Source organism: Rhinopithecus bieti, unplaced genomic scaffold, assembly GCF_001698545.2.
Source record: "Rhinopithecus bieti isolate Rb0 unplaced genomic scaffold, ASM169854v2 scaffold_3062, whole genome shotgun sequence".
NCBI lineage: Eukaryota > Metazoa > Chordata > Mammalia > Primates > Cercopithecidae > Rhinopithecus > Rhinopithecus bieti.
Window position 1 is genome coordinate 2,010,326 of NW_016804432.1, and position 23,077 is coordinate 2,033,402.

Consider the following 23,077-nt stretch of genomic DNA (forward strand, 5'->3'; position numbering starts at 1 on the left):
TTCTTTAAATACAGTTCTATTTCCTTGGTAAAGTCTCCTTTGAGGTACTAAATTTAGCACTGTCAATCAGAAGAACAGGTGGTATGTGACACTACCAAATAGGTCCTCTCCCATCATGCTTTCCTAAGACAGCCAATCAGCCAGGGCCCTGCCTAAGGATGCAGGGCTGTCAGCAGATCTGATGAATATAAGGGCAGGCCAGACCCTGGCTCTTGAGCAGTCGTGCATTCCCAGCCTCGCCTCGGGTGTAGGGATTGCATAGAAAAGCAAAACTACACAGTCTTGACTGTGTAGTTTTGTTTTTAGGATTAGAGGCTCACCGATTCATGTCGGAGATGGTCAGAAAAACCAACTCTCCATAGGACGTCGTTTCAGAAGCAACCTTGGGCTTAGTCCCACCCTTTTTAGGCACTCTTGAGAAATCAGGTGAGCAGTAACTTTTCTTATTTTAATAGTAGAGTCACTTTCTTATTGATCTCTGGCTCCAGATTATTTGTGTGTGCTAAATGCCTTTGTACAAGTGTTTGTATAACTACTTCTTGCTAGTGCTGACCCATTATTTAAATCTGCTTGTTACATTCTATTTTAAAATGTCTGAACATTTTTCCTTAAAACGTTGAAAGCTTTAGCATATCAGCTAAATGATTCCATGATTCAAATTGCCTAAGTTCACTTCATCTTCTAAAAGTTGAGGTCTGAAATGTTGAGAAAAATGTTTACTTCTTTTCTAGACTCTCTTTGTCTGTTGAGAATGTTCAAGGTTATATTACTCAATGATAAAGTGAAGCACACCAAGAATAGCTCTGATAAAATGCATGTGGTATCAGCTACACCCTGATGACTTTTTAAGGGAATCAACTGCTGAGGTATCAGTTGCAGGACAGTGACAGAACACTTGCCTGCTGTCAGTCAACCTTGGAGAGTTTAGGAGAGTTTATTTTAAGAGCATGACATTTTAGATGCATACCTTCAGCGCCAGTTAGACAAAGGCCTGTGAAGAGCAAGGGCTAAAGCAACAAAATTTACCTAGACAATAGGAATGTAAGATCAATTTAAGCTGGTTAATTGCAACATAGTTAGAGATTTGGAATAAAAAGATATAATTGTTTTCTAAAATATTCAGAATCTCTTCATGCATTTTAATTCAGCGCACAGTCCAATTATATATTTTGAGATAAATGTTGATGCTAAGAAGGGTGAGAAATAATGTTTAAAGGAAAGGCTTCTTACTTCTAAATACACTTTGATTTCTCATCTTCCTAGAATTCGATTACTAATTGTCAATGCCTGTAATACATAGATATATAATTAGGTATTCTATATCTAAGAAGACAGATATTTTAGATGTACTAGCTTGTAAACAGAAAAGTTAGACACAGAAAGTTGTTCGTCCCAAAGATAATATGCTACAAAAAGGAGTTTCTGACAAAAAATTTATGAAAGCTTTTGGATATTATCTGAATTTTCCAAATATAAATTTTATTGTCTCAGAGAATGCTGGTTTCATTGTTTTAACTAAGTAGAAAGTTACAAAAAGGAACAGAATTATCATTGAGAAGATTATTGCTCCATGAAGTTTTAGTAAACAAAGAATTTAATGAAAAATAGTAATGAAGTGATTGACAATTCAGAAATGTTCTATTTCAGAACAGAATAGTCATGTTGAATAATTAGGTATTTATGCATCAGAAAATTCTTCACATAATCTCTCTGAAACTGATAGGCAAAGTATTTTCTTGCACTTAACAAAATGACTTCACTGCAAATTTTATACTCGTTTCTTTGATGTTGAATATTTTACTTTATGAAAGCATAGGCCTTTTCACTTCATCTACATTTTACACCAGCCTTCCATTATTCAAAGTTTGCAAATTGTTCCATATTAAGAACTCAAGCCAGCATTTTTCTTTCAGATCTATAATAAACTTTGGCCTGTTCACTAAAATTTAAATTTTTCTGAATATTTACTTCAGCAGTAGCAACATTTACTGCACAGTTACAGTATGAAGAAATGTTAAGAAATAAAAAGCACCGTATGCTGTCTATGAAAAGTTTGCATATTTGATAAGGCTTGCCAAAGCTTTTCCAGTCAGGAAAGAAATTACAAAGTTCAGATTTTTACTTCTGGCAACTATTTTAAGTAATCTGATAATGTCTGAATCAATGTCAACTTTATGAATATAGAGTGAATGAAAAATATTGGGGAAAAGGAAAATTTTAAATAATTGTCACTTACACATTAAGCTGATGCAGAGGTTTATTTAATTTAAATTTTTTTTTTTGAGATGGAGTCTCACTGTGTCACCCAGGCTGGAGTACAGTGGCACCATCTTTGCTCACTGCAACCTCCACCTCCTGGGTTTAAGCAATTCTCATGCCTCAGCCTCCCAAGTAGCTGGGACTACAGGCATGCACCACCACGCCTGACTAATTTTTGTATTTTTAGTAGAGACAGGGGTTTCATCATGTTAGCCAAACTGGTCTCGAACTCCTGACCTCAAGTGATCCTCCCACCTCAGCCTCCCAAAGTGCTGGGATTACCGGCATGAGCCACCGCGCCAGGCCCAGAGGTTTATTTGACATTTATCACATGTCTTGTCTCTCTAATTACACTTCACTAACTCTGCATTGCTGTGGCTTTCTTTTTCTTCAACTCTGAACCCGATTTTCCACTATTGGTAAGAATGTATATTCCCTCTTTGACCACTAGGGTTCATTCCTTGCTCTGTTTGGCTAATATTTTTTTCCATTTCCCCTTACACTTGCTTCTTCAGGTTAGGCTTTAAGTAAACTCAATGATGAACTATGCAAAACTGTTCAAACCACAATAGAGAAGACCTGTCCATCACTCTAGGCCCATAGACGACCTATGGAGCAATCCATTTGGAGAAACGTGTGTCTCTGCTATCTGCAAAGCAGCTCCAGAGTGACCCTTAGCTGGGACACCCTAATTTATTTTCTCTTCTTTTCCAGAGTGCCTAGAAAGATGACAACTCAAGCACCGACGTTTACGCAGCCGTTACAAAGCGTTGTGGTACTGGAGGGTAGTACCGCAACCTTTGAGGCTCACATTAGTGGTAAGCTCACACATCCACACTTTTGCTGTTTTTTTCCTTTGCCTCTTCTCCAGTAAGTTAACGTTAGTGCAGGACTTGATGCCAACTTTAAGCCCTGCTTTCACTTCGGTAAATTAGTCCAACACTATGGAAAGGTCATTTTAAGGGTATACCATTCACAGAGTACTGACAAAATCTGACAATATAATGGCTTGAAAATGTTTTATTCATATCTGTTATTCCACAAAGCAAAAATAATTAGCGTTGGATTAAAATTGCTGTTAGAATCCAGTAGCTAAGTAGGACCAAATTTAGTCATTCTATATTTGGGTTCAGCTGCAGAGCCAGACTGGAAGCCAAGAACTCAAGCCCAGTAGAAGCCAGCCACAGAGCCACTGGGTAGGCAGTCTGGGTTGCCTGCTCTGGACACCTGAACTTCAGTTGGTTCATATGCAAAATAACAGTGCCTCTAATTTTCCTCAGAGGCAGAGCTGTTCAGTAATTAACCAACTCCTCATTATTTTATTATTTTATTTTCAGCCTTTATTGAGTGATTCTAATGAGTTAAAAGACTCCAATCATTTTGAAATGACAGAAAATAATATGCTTCTCGGGTTTCTCTATTTAAAAGGAAGTAAACACTAACCCTAGAATTTTATTTGAAAAGAAGTTCATCTCTTTTTTGCCTTTCTTTTTCTTCCTCACAACTCGGTTTATGGATGGTTCAAAAAAATGCATGGTATCGTCTTATGAAAAAATGGGGAGTAGTTTATGAACTATATTGTAAATAATTTTAAAATTAATCAATAGTTTATCTTTCTGTAGTGTTGTAACTAGCCATGTAAGATTGATATGGATTAATAAAAAATCATGCTTAATTCTTAATTTAGTGTACTTCCATGGTTCATTGCCCACTTCTTTTTAAAAATTTTATGGCTTATGATAAAGATATAAAATAATATTTTTTTCTCTTTTTTTCCATTGTATGCACCAATCTTATTCATAACTGGATAATACTTTATTTTACATTGCACAAATGTCACATAATCATTACTTATTTTCTATTGTACATATATAGACCAATGAAATTCCCTCTTCTTGCATGATAAAGTCTTACTGACTTCCAAATAATTTACTTATTTATCTGGTAGCACTCAGTAACTTCTGAACTCCGGAACACATATGACTTCTGTGGGAATTTGCCTCCTTGAGAAGTAGTGGAATCTGGCTACTTCATATCCTCTTGTTCCTTCAAACTATATGCGAATAAATTGTTACAAAGACACTACTGAAAATATCCAATACACATAAATCAGTCCAATAAACTATTTAATTGGCCATAGTGGGAGATTGGCTAATGTATAAACAACAAAATAGACTTTCTCTAGATTATCTTTACCTCCCAGTCTAAGTAGCTAAAGCATCAACCTTTATGCCAAGTGCAAAATAAATCATGCTCTGAATGTGCCTCATACATTCTCAATGTATAGAGTTTTAATATATTTAAAACCTCAAACCATGGACATGTTGTTCTCGGCTCTACAATTTATGGCAGACAAAGAGAATTTGGCTTTCCAGCTGCAATTCCAATGATACATGTTGTTCTGAAAGAGTAGGTTTCTTATTATGAGAAATTGCTTGTCCATGTTACAATGTTTATACTGATTGCACTTGTGAAAGCAGAAGAGTCCAAGAAGACAGTGTCCCTGTAACCACAGAGAGAGGAAGGCATGCCTCCTGGGCCTGTCAGGGAGAACCTGGAGATCAGTTTGCTGCTTTTGTTCTTCACTTGCTCTCAAGGAGGACAACAGTCACTTTTCATTTCAAATTTTCCTTGGTTCTTCATTTTTATAAGTCCCTTTCATGATTTTAATGATGTCTATTAAATTGCATCAGATAGAGCCCTAGGCAGGAAGGCAGGAGATGGAAATTCTAGTCACCTCTGTGTCACTACTAGCTGAAGGACCTTGGAAAAATCATTAGGCCACTTTTGGCCTCAGTTTCCTCCCTTCCTGCCTTCCTAATGGTCTGCAAGTTTACACATTGATCATGCAACTGTTGGGTTTTCCCTATCATTAAGTGGCATTCCGTGCTGGAAAGCTTTTACAGATTCGGACAAGGCAATGAACATGATGGGACAGAGCAGACGGCTTTGCGGTGCCCACTCAAACCTAAAGATGAATTGTTCTTGCTCTTCAGGTTTTCCAGTTCCTGAGGTGAGCTGGATTAGGGATGGCCAGGTGATTTCCACTTCCACTCTGCCCGGCGTGCAGATCTCCTTTAGCGATGGCCGCGCTAAACTGACGATCCCCGCCGTGACTAAAGCCAACAGTGGACGATATTCCCTGAGAGCCACCAATGGATCTGGACAAGCAACTAGTACTGCTGAGCTTCTCGTGAAAGGTAGGCTGGTGGGGACCTGCCAATCCTCTGCTCCCTCAGAGGACATCTCTGGCAAATTGGGAAAGGGGTCCAGAAAAAGCTATGGGCATAGGTAGATGCAGCTTTTAAACTAGAGAAGGGTCTACTGGAGGCTGAATTATTTGAAAACAAGTTGTTTGCCTTTTGGAATTTAATTTTCCTCTAGAGTACATCATAAAAGTGGCTGAGAATCAGTTTCTCTATGCACATATTAAACACTCAAAAGTATGTTAAGGAAATATTGAAAGTCATGTTTCTCAGCAAGTAGAAAAGCTTGGAACCTTGTTTATAAGTCTATTAGGGAATAAGACATATTCTCCAGGAAAATGTGAATCTCCAGGAACTCACACTTTAACAAGTATCCAGATAATTCTGATGGCGGTGGTCTACAGACTACCCATTTAAGAGGCATGTAAACATACCCAGAAGAAAACAAATGCTTGTTAATTATTCAAACGCATGACACCGTTTCCCCAGAAAAATTATCACCAATCTTAGTGGCCTGTTGTTTTTCTCTATCCTTTACTACCTAGTGAGACATTATTATACAGAATATTGCATGCCTTTACATGTTTTATAACAATATCCTACATGAGCTACATAAAGTTACATATGCTTATCCAATAAACTGTACATTCAGTGATGTTCAATTATAGGGCTATAATTGACCTAAACAGAAACGACATCAAGTAACTTCAGGTAGAACTTTAGCATGCACCCAGAAAATTCACGAATGGAAAATGCACAGGGTTGGCAGCACCTGCTGTTGTTTATCACTCAAAATCATGTCAAAGTTAATTCCATTCACTCCTCACACTTGTAAAAAATTTCTTTCAACATAACCAAAAAATCCCCTTTCTGTAATGTAATTAAAATGAAGTAATTTTATTATTGGGTTTAACATTTTAAATGCAAGTAAATATTTGGGTTATTTGAATACCTATCAAGTTGGAGAAAGTTTAGGATTTTAAAAATTAAATTAAAAATATAGTGATTCTTTAAGTAACAGGTGCACCCATCATAGCAACCACTGGAATTCATTTTAATGCAACTTACTGGAATATGCAACATGGCCTTCGCATATTAATAGAGCACTAGATGTGAGGCTGAGGGGGAAGTGCCAGAAAGAGTCTCAAGAAATGTTATAACAAAATCTAGAGCTTTTATTTAAAACAAAGAAACAAAAAGTGTTGGCCTAAACTGCTAAGCAAAACAAAGCAAATAAGATAAAATAGGGTGGTGAGAAAGCCTTCTGTAATCTCCTGGTTCCATTCTTGCTGTCATCGCTGGGTGAACTGGGTTCAAGGACAGCTAAGGATGTTTAGATTGGCGAGTCATCACCTGGTTTTGGAATTGGAGTTGTGATTGTTTAAAAATTACCTTGTGGGGAGCGCCCTGGCTCTCACTCCTGACTTTGTTCTCTTGCCCCCGCAGCTGAGACAGCACCACCCAACTTCGTTCAACGACTGCAGAGCATGACCGTGAGACAAGGAAGCCAAGTGAGACTCCAAGTGAGAGTGACTGGAATCCCTACACCTGTGGTGAAGTTCTACCGGGATGGAGCCGAAATCCAGAGCTCCCTTGATTTCCAAATTTCACAAGAAGGCGAGCTCTACAGCTTACTGATTGCAGAAGCATACCCTGAAGACTCAGGGACCTATTCAGTAAACGCCACCAATAGCGTTGGAAGAGCTACTTCGACTGCTGAATTACTGGTTCAAGGTATGTGCTGGAGGTTGGGGAACAGAGAGAAGGGGAGAGAGCTGGTTTGTGACGAAGTGGGACCAAGGGTTCATTTGCCACCTCTCGCAGCCCTGGGAAGAAGGCTGTGAGCTAATACAAAAGCCAGCTTTTCGACACCCGTGAAAAGTCCCTGAGATTCTAGGCAGGAGCGCAGAATGGAAGCAATCTGTGCTTATGAATCTCATTATAAACTGGAAAGGGTTTCAATTAAGTGATCTACATTTCCAAATTATTGGCAAATAATGAAATTTTAAAAAATCGTTCTAAGTAAATTTTATCTAGTAATGAATGTTTTCTATTTTAAACCTAATTTATATTCATGCAAAATCCAAAACTTTCTGCAATTTTCTCTATTGGGATACCCAGAAAATCTTTTGACTTTGTAGTCAGAATTAACAGAATCTCTTTTAAAATGGGTCATTGTGCCCCTCCTAAACATTCATCTTTCCCTTCCCACAGGTGAAGAAGAAGTACCTGCTAAAAAGACAAAGACAATTGTTTCGACTGCTCAGATTTCAGAATCAAGACAAACCCGAATTGAAAAGGTATTTTTTCTACACTGTTGGTTTTCAAGCCTTTCAGATTGTTGCGTCCCCAGCTATTCCTCCTCAACGTGGGCTTTGTTTTAATCTTTTACAGAAGATTGAAGCCCACTTTGATGCCAGATCAATTGCAACAGTTGAGATGGTCACAGATGGTGCCGCTGGGCAACAGCTGCCACATAAAACACCTCCCAGGATTCCTCCGAAGCCAAAATCAAGATCCCCAACGCCACCGTCCATTGCTGCCAAAGCACAGCTGGCTCGGCAGCAGTCCCCATCGCCCATAAGACACTCCCCTTCCCCGGTCAGACACGTGCGGGCACCGACCCCATCTCCGGTCAGGTAAAGCTTCCGTAGAAAGAGCAGGTTATTGCACATTTTGGAACTAGGTTTTGAAAGGAGAAAGATTCCCTCGCCCCCTCGCAGGGCGTGAGATGCGGAGAGTGGCTCGCTTCTTCAGTGTCCCGCGCTGCTCAGACCTCTAGGGGAGCATACAAACTTGCAGGTTGTGAGCCTCCGTGTTCTTCTCAACATCCAGCCGCTTGTGTGTCTACCTACTAGGGTCTCAGGGGTTTTTATAGGCATAGGGTGGGGGCGTGGCAGGTCAGGGTGATCGTGGGAAATGCAACATTTGGGCAGGAAGGCAGCAGTGCCTGTCCTCACCTAGGTACGTGGGCACAGGCCTCGCTAGGGACCACGCCCTTCTCTTCCCAGCACTTCCCAGCCCTCCACCCGTATAAGTTTCATGCAATCAAAAATGTAGCAGGTGACAAAGGAGGTAAACCAAGAAGTTACTGAATATGATTTTCACAAATCCTCACTGTCCACAGGTAAATTGAAGACCCTTAAAAACTTCTGAATTCTTATTTATATTTCATGTAATAAATATCTACTTTAGGGGCCAAAGTGGCACAATGAAAGGAGAAGAGTACAGAAGTTAGAGTTGAAAGCCCTAAGGACAAATCAGCCTGATCACTTAACAGTTTGATTTAGGGCAATAAGTATAAATAATAAAATAATTGTTACTATATATGGATCACTTCCTCTGTCAGACTGGAACTATACATACATTATCTTATTAAATGTTCACAACCTGTAAGAATTATTATCCTCAATTTTATTGATGGATAACTGGAATTAAAGAAGTTAAGTAGTTTATTTAAGGTTTCAGTTGTGTCATCTGTAAATTAAAGAGAATCACAATAAGAATGACCTCAAGCTGCATTTTGGGGGTTCAATGAGATAATTAGTTGAAAGTGCCTTGTAAATAGAAAGTAATTATGCCAATATTCTTATATTCAGGCAGTAAGTAAAACCTTTTAAATATTTTGCATATGCTTGTGTTATTTTATCTAGAAAATAAAATGGACCTTTATGCTTACTTAATATGGAAGTATTTTAGAAGGTGATCATGTATCATAATCAAGGCTCAGAAATTATATAATCAAGTGTAAATTGTCCACAACAGTTTTGAAAGTTTGGGATTTAGTTTATCTTGATGAAACTTTTAATATGATGAAATGAAAAATGTACAAAATTTGAGCAAACCAATAAGTGTTTATTGATCAATTTAAATGAAATAAAAAACACATGATGTTCCCTGCCAATAAAATTTTTTATAAAAGAATAATAAGGAGATAGTTGACTTAAATAATATTCAAACATACTGTAAAGTTACTATAATCAGAACAGTATGCTATTGGTAAGTGAATAGAAAAATACACCGGGGGAACAAAACAGAGAGTCCAGAAAGAGATCCAAGTAGAACAGGTCCAAGTATACAGGGAATTCAAAAAGCAAAGTGACCTTTCAATTCAGGGGAGGGAGAGGTATTTTAATAAAGAATGCTGGTCCAATTAGCTATCCATCTGGAAGCAAACAAACACAAACTTCTGCCTCTCACTATTTACAAAGTAAATTTCAGCTTGATTAAATAGTCAAAAAAAAAGAGAGAGAGAGAGAGAAGACAATTTGCAAAAGCATTTATGGGCAAAAGTTTTTAAAAACACAGTTACAGATTCAACTACATACAACTCAAAATATATGTATGGCAAAAGGTCATTACTAAACCAAACAGAACTTTTGAAAACATTTTAAGAGGTTTCTCCTCCTCAAGATACTTCATTGCCTCTGCCATAAAAGTATCATAATAAACATAAAATGGCTACAAGGTGGACAATACCAGCCTAGAAACAGTATATAGCATACACAATTATGTATGTTTATGCTGGATAAGACCCATAAACAAGCAAAATGAAAGAAATGGATCTGAGGGAATGTTTGCAACACTTACGACAAATAACTAATACACTAAATGCATTAAAAATCATCCATAAATTAATTTTTAAAGGAAAATATACTACACAAATAAAAAAAGACAAAAGATACAGAAAAGTATTTCACATGAGAGGCAACCAAAAGGAGAGGGAGTGTGTCAACTCCTGTCCAATAAATATGTGGGAAAAAAATGCTAGATGTTTTTCAATTTTATTGTTTTAGCCACAAAATGTAAAGATATTGGCAAACACTAACATGAAACCTTGAAAAAAAGCTTACTTTAAAAAACATGTCTAGCAGTTGAATAAAAAAAATGTTCAGTCTCAGGCTAAATCCAAGTTTGCACACCATGAAATCACAACACAAGCCAAATGCAATTTCTTGAGGAAATAACAACCTAACTATATTTTAAAACCCAAGCCTAAGGGTCATTTAGAATCATGGAGTGTTCCTGATCCCATGGAGCATTTTGACCATCTCAGTAGTTTTGAAAGTTCATTAATAACTATCCAAATTGCCCCCAAATTTTGCTTTCAAATAATTAAGAAATAAAATGCCAATTTGCAGAGAAAATAATGGTTATCAAAAATAGACTACTTCCTAAATATCTCATAGTTTAATCTTGAAAGGCAAACATATTTCATTGAATAAGGTGCATTGTATCTTGCTGTGACTAGGTGATTATTTTTTATTGTAAGTGCAGAAATAAGCACTCTCCTACAATGACCAAAATTACAATGATTTTCACAGTTATGGGCTTACCTGTGACCTGCTGTTAATCAGTCATGTCATGCTAATCTTGTCTTTAACTGTTTCAAATTAAACCCATTTACTAAGTACAGCAAGAACAAGGCACAGGGTGAAACTTAAAAGTGCACATCTCTTTGCTTTTCTTCAGTTAGTGGAAACCACACATTATTCTAACTTGGTTTTGGTTATATTTCGAAGGCAGTCATGTTCAGAAAAGAGACTTGTTCTCTAGATTTTCCTTTAGTCTGATTACGATTTCATTTACAAAATGTAAATGGATTTTCACACACACAAAAAAAGCCCTTCCTCAAGAAAATAAACATTTCTTCGTGAAACCAGTTAATGTTGTAATGTACTGTTAAGGTACTCTGTAAGTTATAGAAAATATCAACTGTACCTTGAGCTTAATTCGAATAATCATTTCATTTATGATCAGTGTAAGCTAAATATCCTAGATAGTGACAGAATGTATTTATAAACATTTTCTTATATGCAGAATTAATAAAATGCAATGATAGGGCAATACTGCCACCTAGAGAGGAAAATGTAATAAGCCTTATTAAGAATTAAATTAGTTTTGAAAAAAATTTTACCTTACAATAGTAGGCCAGTCCCCAGAATTATTGCTATAGATCAGAAATAGTCTTTTTTGGCCATCAGTGCTGGGATTTAGCACCCATATTCTTCAACTGATGCTACTTGCACTTTGGATACATCTAAAAAGCAAACAATGAAAACTATTCTGGAAGAAGCAACTTTATCAATTTAACCAAAAATCACAGAATCATAGTTTTTAAATTAGTCAATTCCCACAATAACTCTAAAGATATTTAAAATAAGTCCAGAGTGCAATACAAGGAGGGCATGTGTAAACAAATACGGAGGAAATTAAAAGTAGTTGTCCACAAACACTTTAGCTAAAGCAGCAATTTGCAAAGTGCACTGCACAACCTATACCCAGCAACATGCTGCAGAAAGCTTCCTGAGAATGTGTCCTCCTGTCCTGGAAATTCACAAGGCATACTGACATAGTAAAGGCTGTGGGAAGTCCTGCAAGGAGGGGGAAAAAGGCTTAAGCTGCTTAGTCAAGAGTGGCACAAACATTTTGATTACAGAAACCTTTCTTCTTATAACACCTATTTGACATCCTCTAACCCCCCAGAACTGAAATACAGAGATGAATTGGGAATACAGAGTTTGCTGGATTTGACATGTCTTTCCTTTGGCTGCATATTAAAGAAGTAGCTTTTTCTGTTGTGATTTTTTTTTTTTTTTTTTTTTAATGTGAGAAGGTGCAGGGCACAAAATCCCCAGCTTATTTGGAATTAAAGCTGATTCTCTTACAGGGTTACAGCAGATAAGAATAGGTTTATTGAGATTTAAAACAGATTACTTCCAAGTATATTATTTACCCTCTGAATAGGTTATGAAGGCACATATTTTAAAACTCTGCCTTAAAGCACTTCCAGATTTTCATCCATGATTCACATCTAATTACCTCTACTTGCTTTGACATTCTTGACCTCTGCCTTTGGTTTTCAGGTCCGTGTCTCCGGCAGCAAGAATCTCCACATCCCCCATCAGGTCTGTTAGGTCTCCATTGCTCATGCGTAAGACTCAGGCATCCACCATGGCCACAGGTCCCGAAGTGCCACCCCCTTGGAAGCAAGAGGGCTACGTGGCCTCCTCATCTGAGGCTGAGATGAGAGAGACAACGCTGACAGCCTCTACTCAGATCAGGACAGAAGAGAGATGGGAAGGGAGATACGGTGTCCAGGAGCAAATGACCATCAGTGGCGCAGCAGGGGCTGTTGCCACTGGTGCTAAAGAGGTACTGTCAGAATGGTTTTGTTTTTCCTTATTTCACATTCTAGTTTCTCCAAGTGGATTTCTGCCAGAAACTCAGTCTGTATAAATTGGAGGAAAAATGCATATGAACATAAAAATATAGTAGCAACTGAAGACCAAATTCATTAGTCATGCTTTGTAAAACCATTTTTAATTAGGACAAAAGCTCCAATCTGTGAAGTTTCCATAAAATATGGGTTTTAATGATACAGCCTCTATATTTCTTGGCAATAATAAATGCTTATGTATGAGTATATTTTGCTCTAGGTAGCTCAGTTTTCCAGTATGCTTTTTTATTTTCTACTGGGCATGTCATTTTAAAAAGTAATCTACTTGGTCATTTCTAATCTAGGTGAAACAAGATGCTGACAAAAGTGCAGCTGTTGCGACTGTTGTTGCTGCCGTTGATATGGCCAGAGTGAGAGAACCAGTGATCAGCGCTGTAGAGCAGACTGCTCAGAGGACAACCACGACTGCTGTGCACATCCAACCTGCTCAAGAACAGGTACGTGTGAGGCTGCCATGGGGCACCCGCAGAGCCGCGTCCTTCAGTGCACATTTACTCAAGCACCATCCACTGAGCTTTGCATGCAGCAGTGCTCAATTCATTCTGAAGACAGCCTTGAGTCCAGCAGGGCCCAGACTTTTAGAACTTTCTGAGCAAAAGGTGGTCTGAGATACCAAAGGTGTTGACAATGTGAATATCAGAAGAGCAGAGTAGGCCAGAAATACCTGGGCTATATGAGCAGGCAAGAGTCAACTATGGTATTCAAGGTAGGAAGGCAAAGGGTGGCCGGAGAAACAGAGACCAGTCAATTCCAGAACTCAGTCACTGCACACACTGGACATGGAAACTACTATTTCAGGGCAGGCATTACATTTTTCTAAGTTTCCCCAAAGGACTTTTGTTTTTACTTTTCTCAAAACAAACATGACACTTGATTCATAGCTGGAACAGTGTTATAAATCCAGGATAATGTCCCACCTCGTATTTGAATAGATTTTCTGTTATAGTTTAAAATCATTCCAGCTTTCCTCCTTACCTCTCTTGTGTGACATTTATGTCTAGATCCTGACAGATTATTGTAACTTTTTTTCTTTTTTGAGACAGAGTCTCGCTCTGTCGCCCAGGCTGGAGTGCAGTGGCATGATCTTGGCTCATTGCAGCCTCCACTTCCTGGGTTTGAGTGATTCTTGTGCCTCAGTCTCGTGAGTAGCTGGGATTACAGGTGTGCGCCACCACACCCAGCTAATTTTTGTATTTTTTAGTAGCAGATTTCACCATGTTGGCCAGGCTGGTCTTGAACTTTTTATGTAAGATGCATTAAAGTGTTTTCTTCCTTTCCTCTATGAAAAGCAGATAAGAAAGGAGGCGGAGAAGACTGCTGTAACTAAGGTAGTAGTGGCCGCCGATAAAACCAAGGAACAAGAATTAAAATCAAGAACCAGAGAAGTAATTACCACAAAGCAAGAGCAGATGCACGTAACTCATGAGCAGGTGAAAATGGTTTTCTATTTAAAATTCACTGAGGTTCTCTCAGGGGTCAACACAGATAATCACCTTTACCATGAAGAGTGTTGTTTTTTGGGCCATATGGTTGTTAGCATGCTAATAAAATCCCCTTGTTGTATGTGTAAATTTCTGGGTACTGGATACCAAAGTTTGGTAGTGTCCCTGAATGTTCCCCTTATGAGTATGAAAAAGAACTCTGTGAACATACACCAGGGGTCTCACCACATTGATCTGGGGATGTAAGTATATGACTATAGGGAGAGGACAGATGGGTAAAACCAGGAGGAAGAAATCAATGCTGAGGCAGGAATGGGGAAAAGTGGAGGAGACACTGAACTCACTTTGCTTTAGAAATCTTAGCAACTGCTTCCTGGCTACGTGGGAAGACATTTACACATGAGTTTGAAGTGGAATGGACAGCATAGCCTTAACAAGCCAAATGACCAGAAAAGGTGAAAAGGACAGCACCATGGTTGGCAGCATTTGGGGACAGTTTGGAAAAGGCCAGTTAGTAAAGTTCTTGGCCAGTGGAACCAGTTGTCAGTTGGGTGGTTTGAGAAGATGAACTTTCAAGTCTCTTTCAACCTTGAGATTCTGTGTTTCAGTGATGAGATATTTGAGAACAGCACAGAGGCAAATGGAGAAAACTGTCCCCTTATATACGCATATACCTTAGATGCCCAGATGGAAACAGCATTCTTCACAGTATTTAGGGAAATTGACAAGACAAAATTATTGTATAAATGCAGATTATAAATTATCTGTGCTTAATTTCTCACATGTAAAATAAAAAGATCAGACAAAATTACTTCTAAAGCTTTCCATTCTGATATATATTCTAAGATTACCTTTAGATGACAGAATTAGTACAGAATAATATTGCCATAGATCTATTTGTAAAAATTGGAAGTCATTTTAAAGAAGACTACAATTCTCCTGTTCAAAACAAAATGTTGAATTAAACTTTGTTTTCTCTAAGCAGCCTACATAATGTACAGTTTAGGGAGAGAAAGAGCATAATCTTATTTATGAACATGAGATTATTTATTTTATTTAGTGACATCTCCAGAAAAGGGATTTTACATCTTCAAATTCCTATGTTGTTATATTTAATAAACACCATATAATTTCATTGGGTATCAGGAAATAAAGTTTTTTTTTTAATCATTGTTTGCAGATAAGAAAAGAAACTGAAAAAACATTTGTACCAAAGGTAGTAATTTCGGCAGCTAAAGCCAAAGAACAAGAAACTAGAATTTCTGGAGAAATTACTACGAAACAAAAACAAGTAACTCAAGAAACAGTAAGTTCGATTTTCTAAATATTTTGTAGTTTGTTGACAATATCACATTACAGCCAGCTGCAGGTACCTTATAACTGAAACCCACAAATGGAGAAGTCTTTTGTTGTATATTTTTTGTTATCGTTCCTCTATGTCTAGCATTGAGACTCAAGATGGAAATTATGTTCACATTGCACTATTTTCCACTCACTTGATCAGTTTTCAGGAGACTGTCTACAGAACAGTTTAGGGCACATCTATGAACTTTCTAGAACATACATGAATGGATGATAGATATCATGCCAGTCCAGTTACCCACCGGGACAGTCGGTTTCTTTGTGCATAGCCTAAGCCCTCAGTCACTTAGATTGTAATGCACAAACTTTACATAGTTGTAAGACACATCATGTGTGTGCACATGCACACACACACACACACACATACATCAGCCATAAACACCCCAAATAAATAGCAAGGGAAAGTGAGGAAATGCCAGACATCGGCGAAAGCAAACACTTGCTCAAAAAACAAACAAACAAAAAAAAAAACCTTCAAATCATGGTTGATAAACAGTGACCTAGAAGCGTTTGCTGCTGTTGTGCCCTAGAGCTGTGTAAGGACAATCTCAGTATCATTAAAATCCATGTCTCTAAAATCTAAAATCCGTATGTGAAATCAAGCCTTTAAGTGTCAGGAGAGAGGCATTTATCTTGAATTCTTCCATGTTGAAGAGGGCACCTGTGCTCATCCTCCTTGAACTCAAGCTCTTTGCTGATCTTAGAGCTACTTTCTTCAAAGGTTCAGTTGAGAACCCTGTACACTTAAAAGACTGACCAGAGGCTGCTGACTGAATTTCCCTCTCCTTACTGTGAGTGAGACACTTTGAATGCAGCAAGAACCCTACTTGGCATAATCAAAGGCATAGAAATCCCCATGGCCATTGCAATGCTGGTGACTGGCAAGTTCAGCTGGCCTATAGTTTTCCAGCCACTTGTCAGCAGCCAACCACCAGGTTCGCTAACACGTCAACACGTCTCAGGGTGAGATATTTTCAGTTCTAGGACAATTTGCTAAGGAGCATGTGGGCAGAAAAGAAGACCATTCCTCAGGAAAGCAGTCTATGTCTGAAGCACAAGTGTAGGCCCCTAAAATGGAAATCTGACATTTTATCTTTCACCACTAAGCATTCTGTATTTTCCTGAATGTTTCAAGGATGTAGTGCCATTTCTTTTGTATATTTTGAAACTCAAATCTTTATTTTACTCTGAAAATCAGATAAGACAGGAAACTCAGATAACTGCTGCATCCATGGTGGTAGTTGCCACTGCAAAGTCCACAAAACTAGAAACAGTCCCGGGAGCTCAAGAAGAAACTGCTACACAACAAGATCAAATGCACCTAAGTCATGAAAAGGTGATGACTTCCTGCCAGTGTGAAAGTCACTCTTGCACCATTTCATTTGCAAATCACCTACATTTCCATCATGGATCTTAATTATCACTTCTTCACTTTCACCTCTTCTTATAATGCAAATAGAAAATTTCTTTCCCCACACAGCTACCTTTCACTGCCAATTCATTCCTAACTTTCAGACATTCTTTGGCTTGTTACTAATATAATATAATAATTCACTTTAATATCTTCCTATTGAAGCAGATGTCTGTAAATAAGTCAATTCATAATACAAAAAATATGTGCTATTTACAGTGCTATTGAAATGTCTTATAGATTATAATTTTTAAAATGTGAAAATACAAAAGAGTACTCATTAGTCTTTTATTGCCGATCACATTGTTTTCTTTTAAACTGGACTTATTGTTTAGATATTTTGTCAGTGAAACAGTATGGATGATCAAAGCAGCTCAAATGTATATATTTTGAATGTAAGTTAAAAGTTTCCTGTGAATAGAAGAAATTTTGCCTCCTTTGCTGTGGTGTGGAGCGTTATGTTTCTTTTATTAAAGACTTAATGGAATTTAATGACGTATTTGTTTCTTACGTTTTTGTCGTGTGATCAGATAATGAAGGAAACTAGGAAAACAGTGTACCTAAAGTCATAGTGACGTTTGCCGACACGCTCTTAGTATCAAGAAGTAGAGAAGGCATTACTACCAAAAGAGAACAAGTTCAAATAACTCAGGAAAAGGTGAATACAGATATTTGAGCTGTGAAAAGTTCATCTTTAAACTAATTTCTAGCAAACTATTAACTACAATGTGGTATGAATTATTAATCTGTATTTGCCTTTTAAAACCCCTAACTAAAAACAAAACAGTAAATATGCAACTGATTATCATTAATTTTATCTGCACATTTGATTTTCATCCTCGGTAACATTTATAATTCATTTTATTCACCGTTATTCTTTGCATGAAGATTAGCGTTTTTTAGCTTAATTTTTAAAAAGCGACATAGGGACTCATCTAGAGGTTTTTAAATAGCTAACATTTCTAAGTTTTGTGATTTGCAGTCAGTATATGTAGACATTGCCAGGTGAAAGTTAATTTCTCTTGTGTATTTAACCTTGAATAACCATCTTGCATCACCATGAGGAAGGGGGAAGGGTCATACTATGTGTGTTCAAAGCCCTGTTCAACTTAAATCTTGATTTTACTGTAATAATCAGATGAGAAAGGAAGCTGAGAAAACTGCCTTGTCTACAATAGCAGTTGCTACTGCTAAAGCCAAAGAACAAGAAACAATACTGAGAACTAGAGAAACTATGGCTACTAGACAAGAACAAACCCAAGTTACCCATGGAAAGGTGACTATTGTTGTTCCAAGTGTGAAATCCCCTATTATAATACATTAATACCACATATCATGTGAAATTTCTTATTATAATACATTAATATCAAATCTCTGAATTTCTTATGTATGAGTCACTATTAACCGAATTTATTTTTTAGACAATTAAATAATTGGAAACTAAAAAAGATTTATTGTTAATATTACTACATATCCCTTTCTCCACTTATCTCTTCGCCATTATTTTCAACATTTTATTAACATCTGGGAATCTTCCAGAAGTTGATTAAAATTGCATGCAGGCTAATTTTAAGAGGCCCATGAACATTTTTTTAAAACACGGAAGTTGTATAAGTAAATGATGACTCTTAATCACTGTCAAGAAGATGTGTGTTTTGAGGGGTCATAAATTCAGTATATTATGTTATGGAGTATGGACTTATTTCAGTAAATTACCCATAATTTTCTTTGTATGAAACTTTATCTTTTTTCCCTCCTGTAAATATCACAGGAGAAGATAAGCTGAAAAAATTATAATGCCTGCTGTAGCAGCTCCCACTAAAGCTAAACAAGATGCATATTAAAATCTAGAGAAGGAAGTATCCAAACAGAACAATTACACATAAGTCATGAAAAGATTACTGTATCTATTTGTAGCTATGAAATATCCATGAATTAAACTGTTTCCCATGACTATCATTTACTCCAAATGAGCCATTTACCTAATTGTATTCTTTATTGCTAATATACCACTTGAAAATTAGCAACTAAAGTTTCCCCATTTCATTAGCAGGATGGCCTGAATCCTATTTGTATTTCCCTCAACATCATTTTCTAACTCTACATCTTTTTTTTTTTTTTTCTAAGACATGATTTAAGATAAACTTTTTAAACCTTTACTCAGGTCTAACATTTAATGGCATATCAGCCTTACAGAAGTCTCATAAATTATAGAAATTCCACTATGCAACATACTTCATGAGTGATTAACTTTTATTTTGTTTTCATTCAAATTTTGTCATGAATTCACTATCTTATTTTTGTTAAAAAATAGCTGAGGATGGAAGCTGAGAAAATGTTTATACCTAAAGTAGTAGTTACCACTGCAAAATCTGCTGAATCAGCCACACCGCCAACGACTAGAGAAGTATTTGCTGTTAAACAAGAACAAATACATCTTTTCCAAGAAGAGATGAAAACTGATGCAATGGAGGTGAAAAGTATTGTTTCATCCCATTTCATCATCAACTCTCATAACTTTTCATCCGTCATGAATTGTGCTTCCAGTGTTCCATCTAATTGCTTGACTGATCAATAAAACAGTAGAGATGGTTAGATTCAGTCCATCCTCTAGTTGAACAGTGAGCATTTCTAGTAATGAAAAGTCAGACCATATAATACTCTTCTTTATGTCTCCTAAATTTATTCTCAGCATTTACTTGGTATGAACTGGTATATTCTAGTCCGATTTGTCTTCCTGCTTCTCTAGGTTACAAACATATGAGAGATATCAAAGTCCACTAAGAAATAAAAGCAGTTACCAGCGTACTCATTTGTAGTCCACCAATAAGTGTGTGTATATAAATTTGATATACAATAGTTCAAGGAAAAAACAGACAGATGCTTCCTCAATTTCAAATATTCTACCATGATTAAGATTTTTCCATATGTTTAAAATTAAGAACAAAATTTAAATATTTCAGTTGTGTGATATTTAGTCAAATGACAGTTTCTTTGACAGTTTCTTTTATCATTGTTAAAATAAAATTAAGACTTAACCTGACTACTTCATATCAGACTGGCTAAAAGGTTCAAATGAGATATGGTGGAAATGTGATCACTCTACAATCAAAATAATATATATTTATTTAGTGTTATCTGTCGAAGATGTTAACATTTTAAAACGTCTATACAATTAAAGTCAGCTCATTGCCAATATAGTTTTTAAAAAAGAAACAAATAAGTGGACAAACTTAACTCACCTGAGCCTCATGTATATTTTATGTTTTTTTCTGAGATGACGCAATCTAAAGTGAAGATGGTATTTGCAGTCCTTCGAGGCAGATGAGATTGTTTGTGTCTTCCTAAAAGGAAGCCCTGGATAAAGCCCATGATCACTAAAGACCCAATTCCATCTCAGAAAAAATCTCATTTATATCTTAAATAGTTCAGAGAACAATTTTTAAAGATATACAGGTAGCATAGTTGAAGAATGTTTCCGATGCATTCTAGATTCTATTCACAGATATAGAAAACTGAATATTAAGAAAATCTTCCAATCTTACTTTTAAAAAGCACTGGATGAACATGGCTATGTGATTTTTATGGTGTGCTGTTTCCAAGTATCACATAGAATCATAATATCTAAGCCACATCAGCTAGTTTGCCTTCTTTAAAAGAGAAACCGCTCTGCAAATTGTATTTCCATTTATGTTCATCAGACTCAGAAACGAGAAAATAATATTTGTTTCATTCTTTGCTTTAACTGTCCATAATAATGAAAGTAAATTAAACATCAATGTGAAAGGTTGTTCTCTTGAATCCAAACATGATAACACTTTCATTTTAATCACAATATTTTCATTTGCACGGGGTTCTCTTTGTCATCTGTGTGTTTTAAGAAAGGTATTTTCTAATAGATTAAACAAATCTTACCCTTAGGGAATCATAAGTAAATTCATATGCTCACTCTGTGTTTATGAGCTTTCATGTTATGTCCGATTTGCATGCAACCATATAACTCTGTAGTTACTGATTTTTCTGGATGGGATGATGATGGTATTTGAGTGCACTTATATCACCACTGTCATTGCATTAACATCAGACTAAATGGTCAAGATAATAAAAATAATCAGTGAAGAGAACCAGCTCCAAAATTCTGATTTTCCAATTGCTGATTGACTCTCTGCCTGGAAAAATTCTACAAAATTTCAAAATCTCCTTATGATTTTATGTTCATATTGTGATTATCCTATGTTGTGTCTATGTGATTTAGTGTCTAGTATAATTAAGCAGGTGTACAGAGAGTGGATCTGAATCGATGTCTGTACAATATAATAATCAATGAAATAGTCCCTAAAAGTGTTTCTGAGATACATTTCTAGACACATTAACACTGCTGTATAACGTGGATGCCATCTACCTATCACGCCTTTAGCCATTTGCCTGTCCTGATGTCTAGGAGATGTTCCAGCCTCATCTCAATATTCCTGTGTGTTAATTCTGGAAACCTTGTCTCCAGGTGGATGTTGGAAAAAGGGCTGAAGCTGTAGCAACAGTTGTTGCTGCAGTAGACCAAGCCCGAGTCAGAGAGCCCAGAGAGCCCAGAGAGCCTGGGCGTCTTGAAGAATCCTATGCTCAGCAGACCACTTTGGAGTACGGATATAAGGAACGCATTTCCGCCGCAAAGGTAGCTGCTGAGCCTCCCCAACGTCCAGCCTCAGAACCCCACGTTGTCCCTAAAGCAGTCAAGCCTGTAGTAATCCAGGCTCCTTCTGAGACTCATATTAAAACTACTGATCAAATGGGAATGCACATATCATCACAGGTGAGTCTATACCTGCTGATTTTTCACCTTGTTCATGGTAAAGCAAGCCTCACTGCTGTGGTCATTGGTGATCAATGGTATCACTGAGTTTCATTTCAATGCAGATCAAGAAAACTACAGATCTAACAACGGAAAGATTAGTCCATGTGGATAAACGCCCCCGCACAGCTAGCCCTCACTTTACTGTTTCAAAAATTTCTGTTCCTAAGACAGAACATGTATATGAGGTAAGAAGTTACAGAGCATGATACAGAAATGTTTAAAGGAAATCAGTATCTAACCTGTGAAATAGAGCATCTTTGGAGTAGGCCACTGGAGGCTTTTTTTGGTGATGTGTGTGTGTGTATTTGCATTCACAGTGGGCCCAGATGCCCTAAAGGTTTGATTTCTGAAACTTGCCCAGGAGAATGAGCCTAGAGTCACAAGTGGTTATCTTATACCTCTGAGGAGACACAAATCCACACAGGCTTCTCTCTAGTTAACATTTCAGGGACAGCTCAAACTCAATTGTTTTACTATTGTTCTAATGATTTTGTGAAAGTAGTATACTACACAGCATAGTTTTACTTATGCTGTGAGACATTTCAGAGTAACTTAACTGTGAATGTGTTTCAATAATAAAGACAGGCATTGAGAAATCATATATTTATACATTCAATACAGCAAGATGGAGAGGTGGTACTATATGGTGGTTGGGTTGGATTGTGGAATCAAATAGCTCTGGATTAGTGCCCTATCTTCCCCCTTATAACCTCTGTCATCAGGAGAAAGTAAACATACATGTAAAATGCAAGTGAAAAGTATATAAAAACCTTAACAAGTTGTCAGCATGTAATAAATCCTTGATATTAATCACTATTGTTATCATACATATCCAAGAAATAGAACCCAAACCTTCTATCGTTTCAAAGAACTGTAAGTTACATATAACGCCTGTATTCGATTTAGTCCCAAATTACAAAACAAATAACCATAGACCGCAACAGAATAAAAGCAGTAAGGAAACCTTTAAAATATTTTGTCTGAATGTCTCCATGTTCACCTTTCACATAGATTTGTGGCTAAAATTCAAATGTACTATTGCAAAGTAGTTCTTAGGAATTTACCAACAATTTCAATAATTTCTTAATTTTGAATCTCCCACTGTGGCATATTCAAAAGTGGCATTCATCGGAATGGTCAAGTGAAAATTCATGACTAAGCTTTAGAAGACCCCATCCTTTTATGATAAAAGCTGTAAAATAAGGAGTTCTGAATACAACTCTTTAAAAAACATATTTAAAATTTGTTTTACAAACTAACAGGCATGACAAGGAGCTTTATAATTGGCTTATCTCTAACTGACTTTTC

At 36.9% G+C, this 23,077-nt stretch overlaps 1 protein-coding gene across 1 annotated transcript in view; it reads left to right on the forward strand.

The window, feature by feature from the left end:
- Positions 1–214: 214 nt before the first annotated feature.
- The window catches only part of LOC108527098 (titin), a 284,505-nt gene continuing 261,642 nt past the window's right edge, over positions 215–23,077 (forward strand). The window contains 16 exon segments of the mRNA XM_017868255.1: positions 215–426; positions 2,974–3,077; positions 5,256–5,459; positions 6,912–7,199; positions 7,680–7,765; positions 7,860–8,104; positions 12,332–12,620; positions 12,990–13,142; positions 13,998–14,135; positions 15,328–15,453; positions 16,708–16,845; positions 17,451–17,472; positions 17,475–17,578; positions 18,059–18,196; positions 21,422–21,727; positions 21,832–21,954. Of these exon segments, the coding sequence (XP_017723744.1) occupies positions 2,987–3,077; positions 5,256–5,459; positions 6,912–7,199; positions 7,680–7,765; positions 7,860–8,104; positions 12,332–12,620; positions 12,990–13,142; positions 13,998–14,135; positions 15,328–15,453; positions 16,708–16,845; positions 17,451–17,472; positions 17,475–17,578; positions 18,059–18,196; positions 21,422–21,727; positions 21,832–21,954 (2,451 nt within the window). The 5' untranslated portion in view covers positions 215–426; positions 2,974–2,986.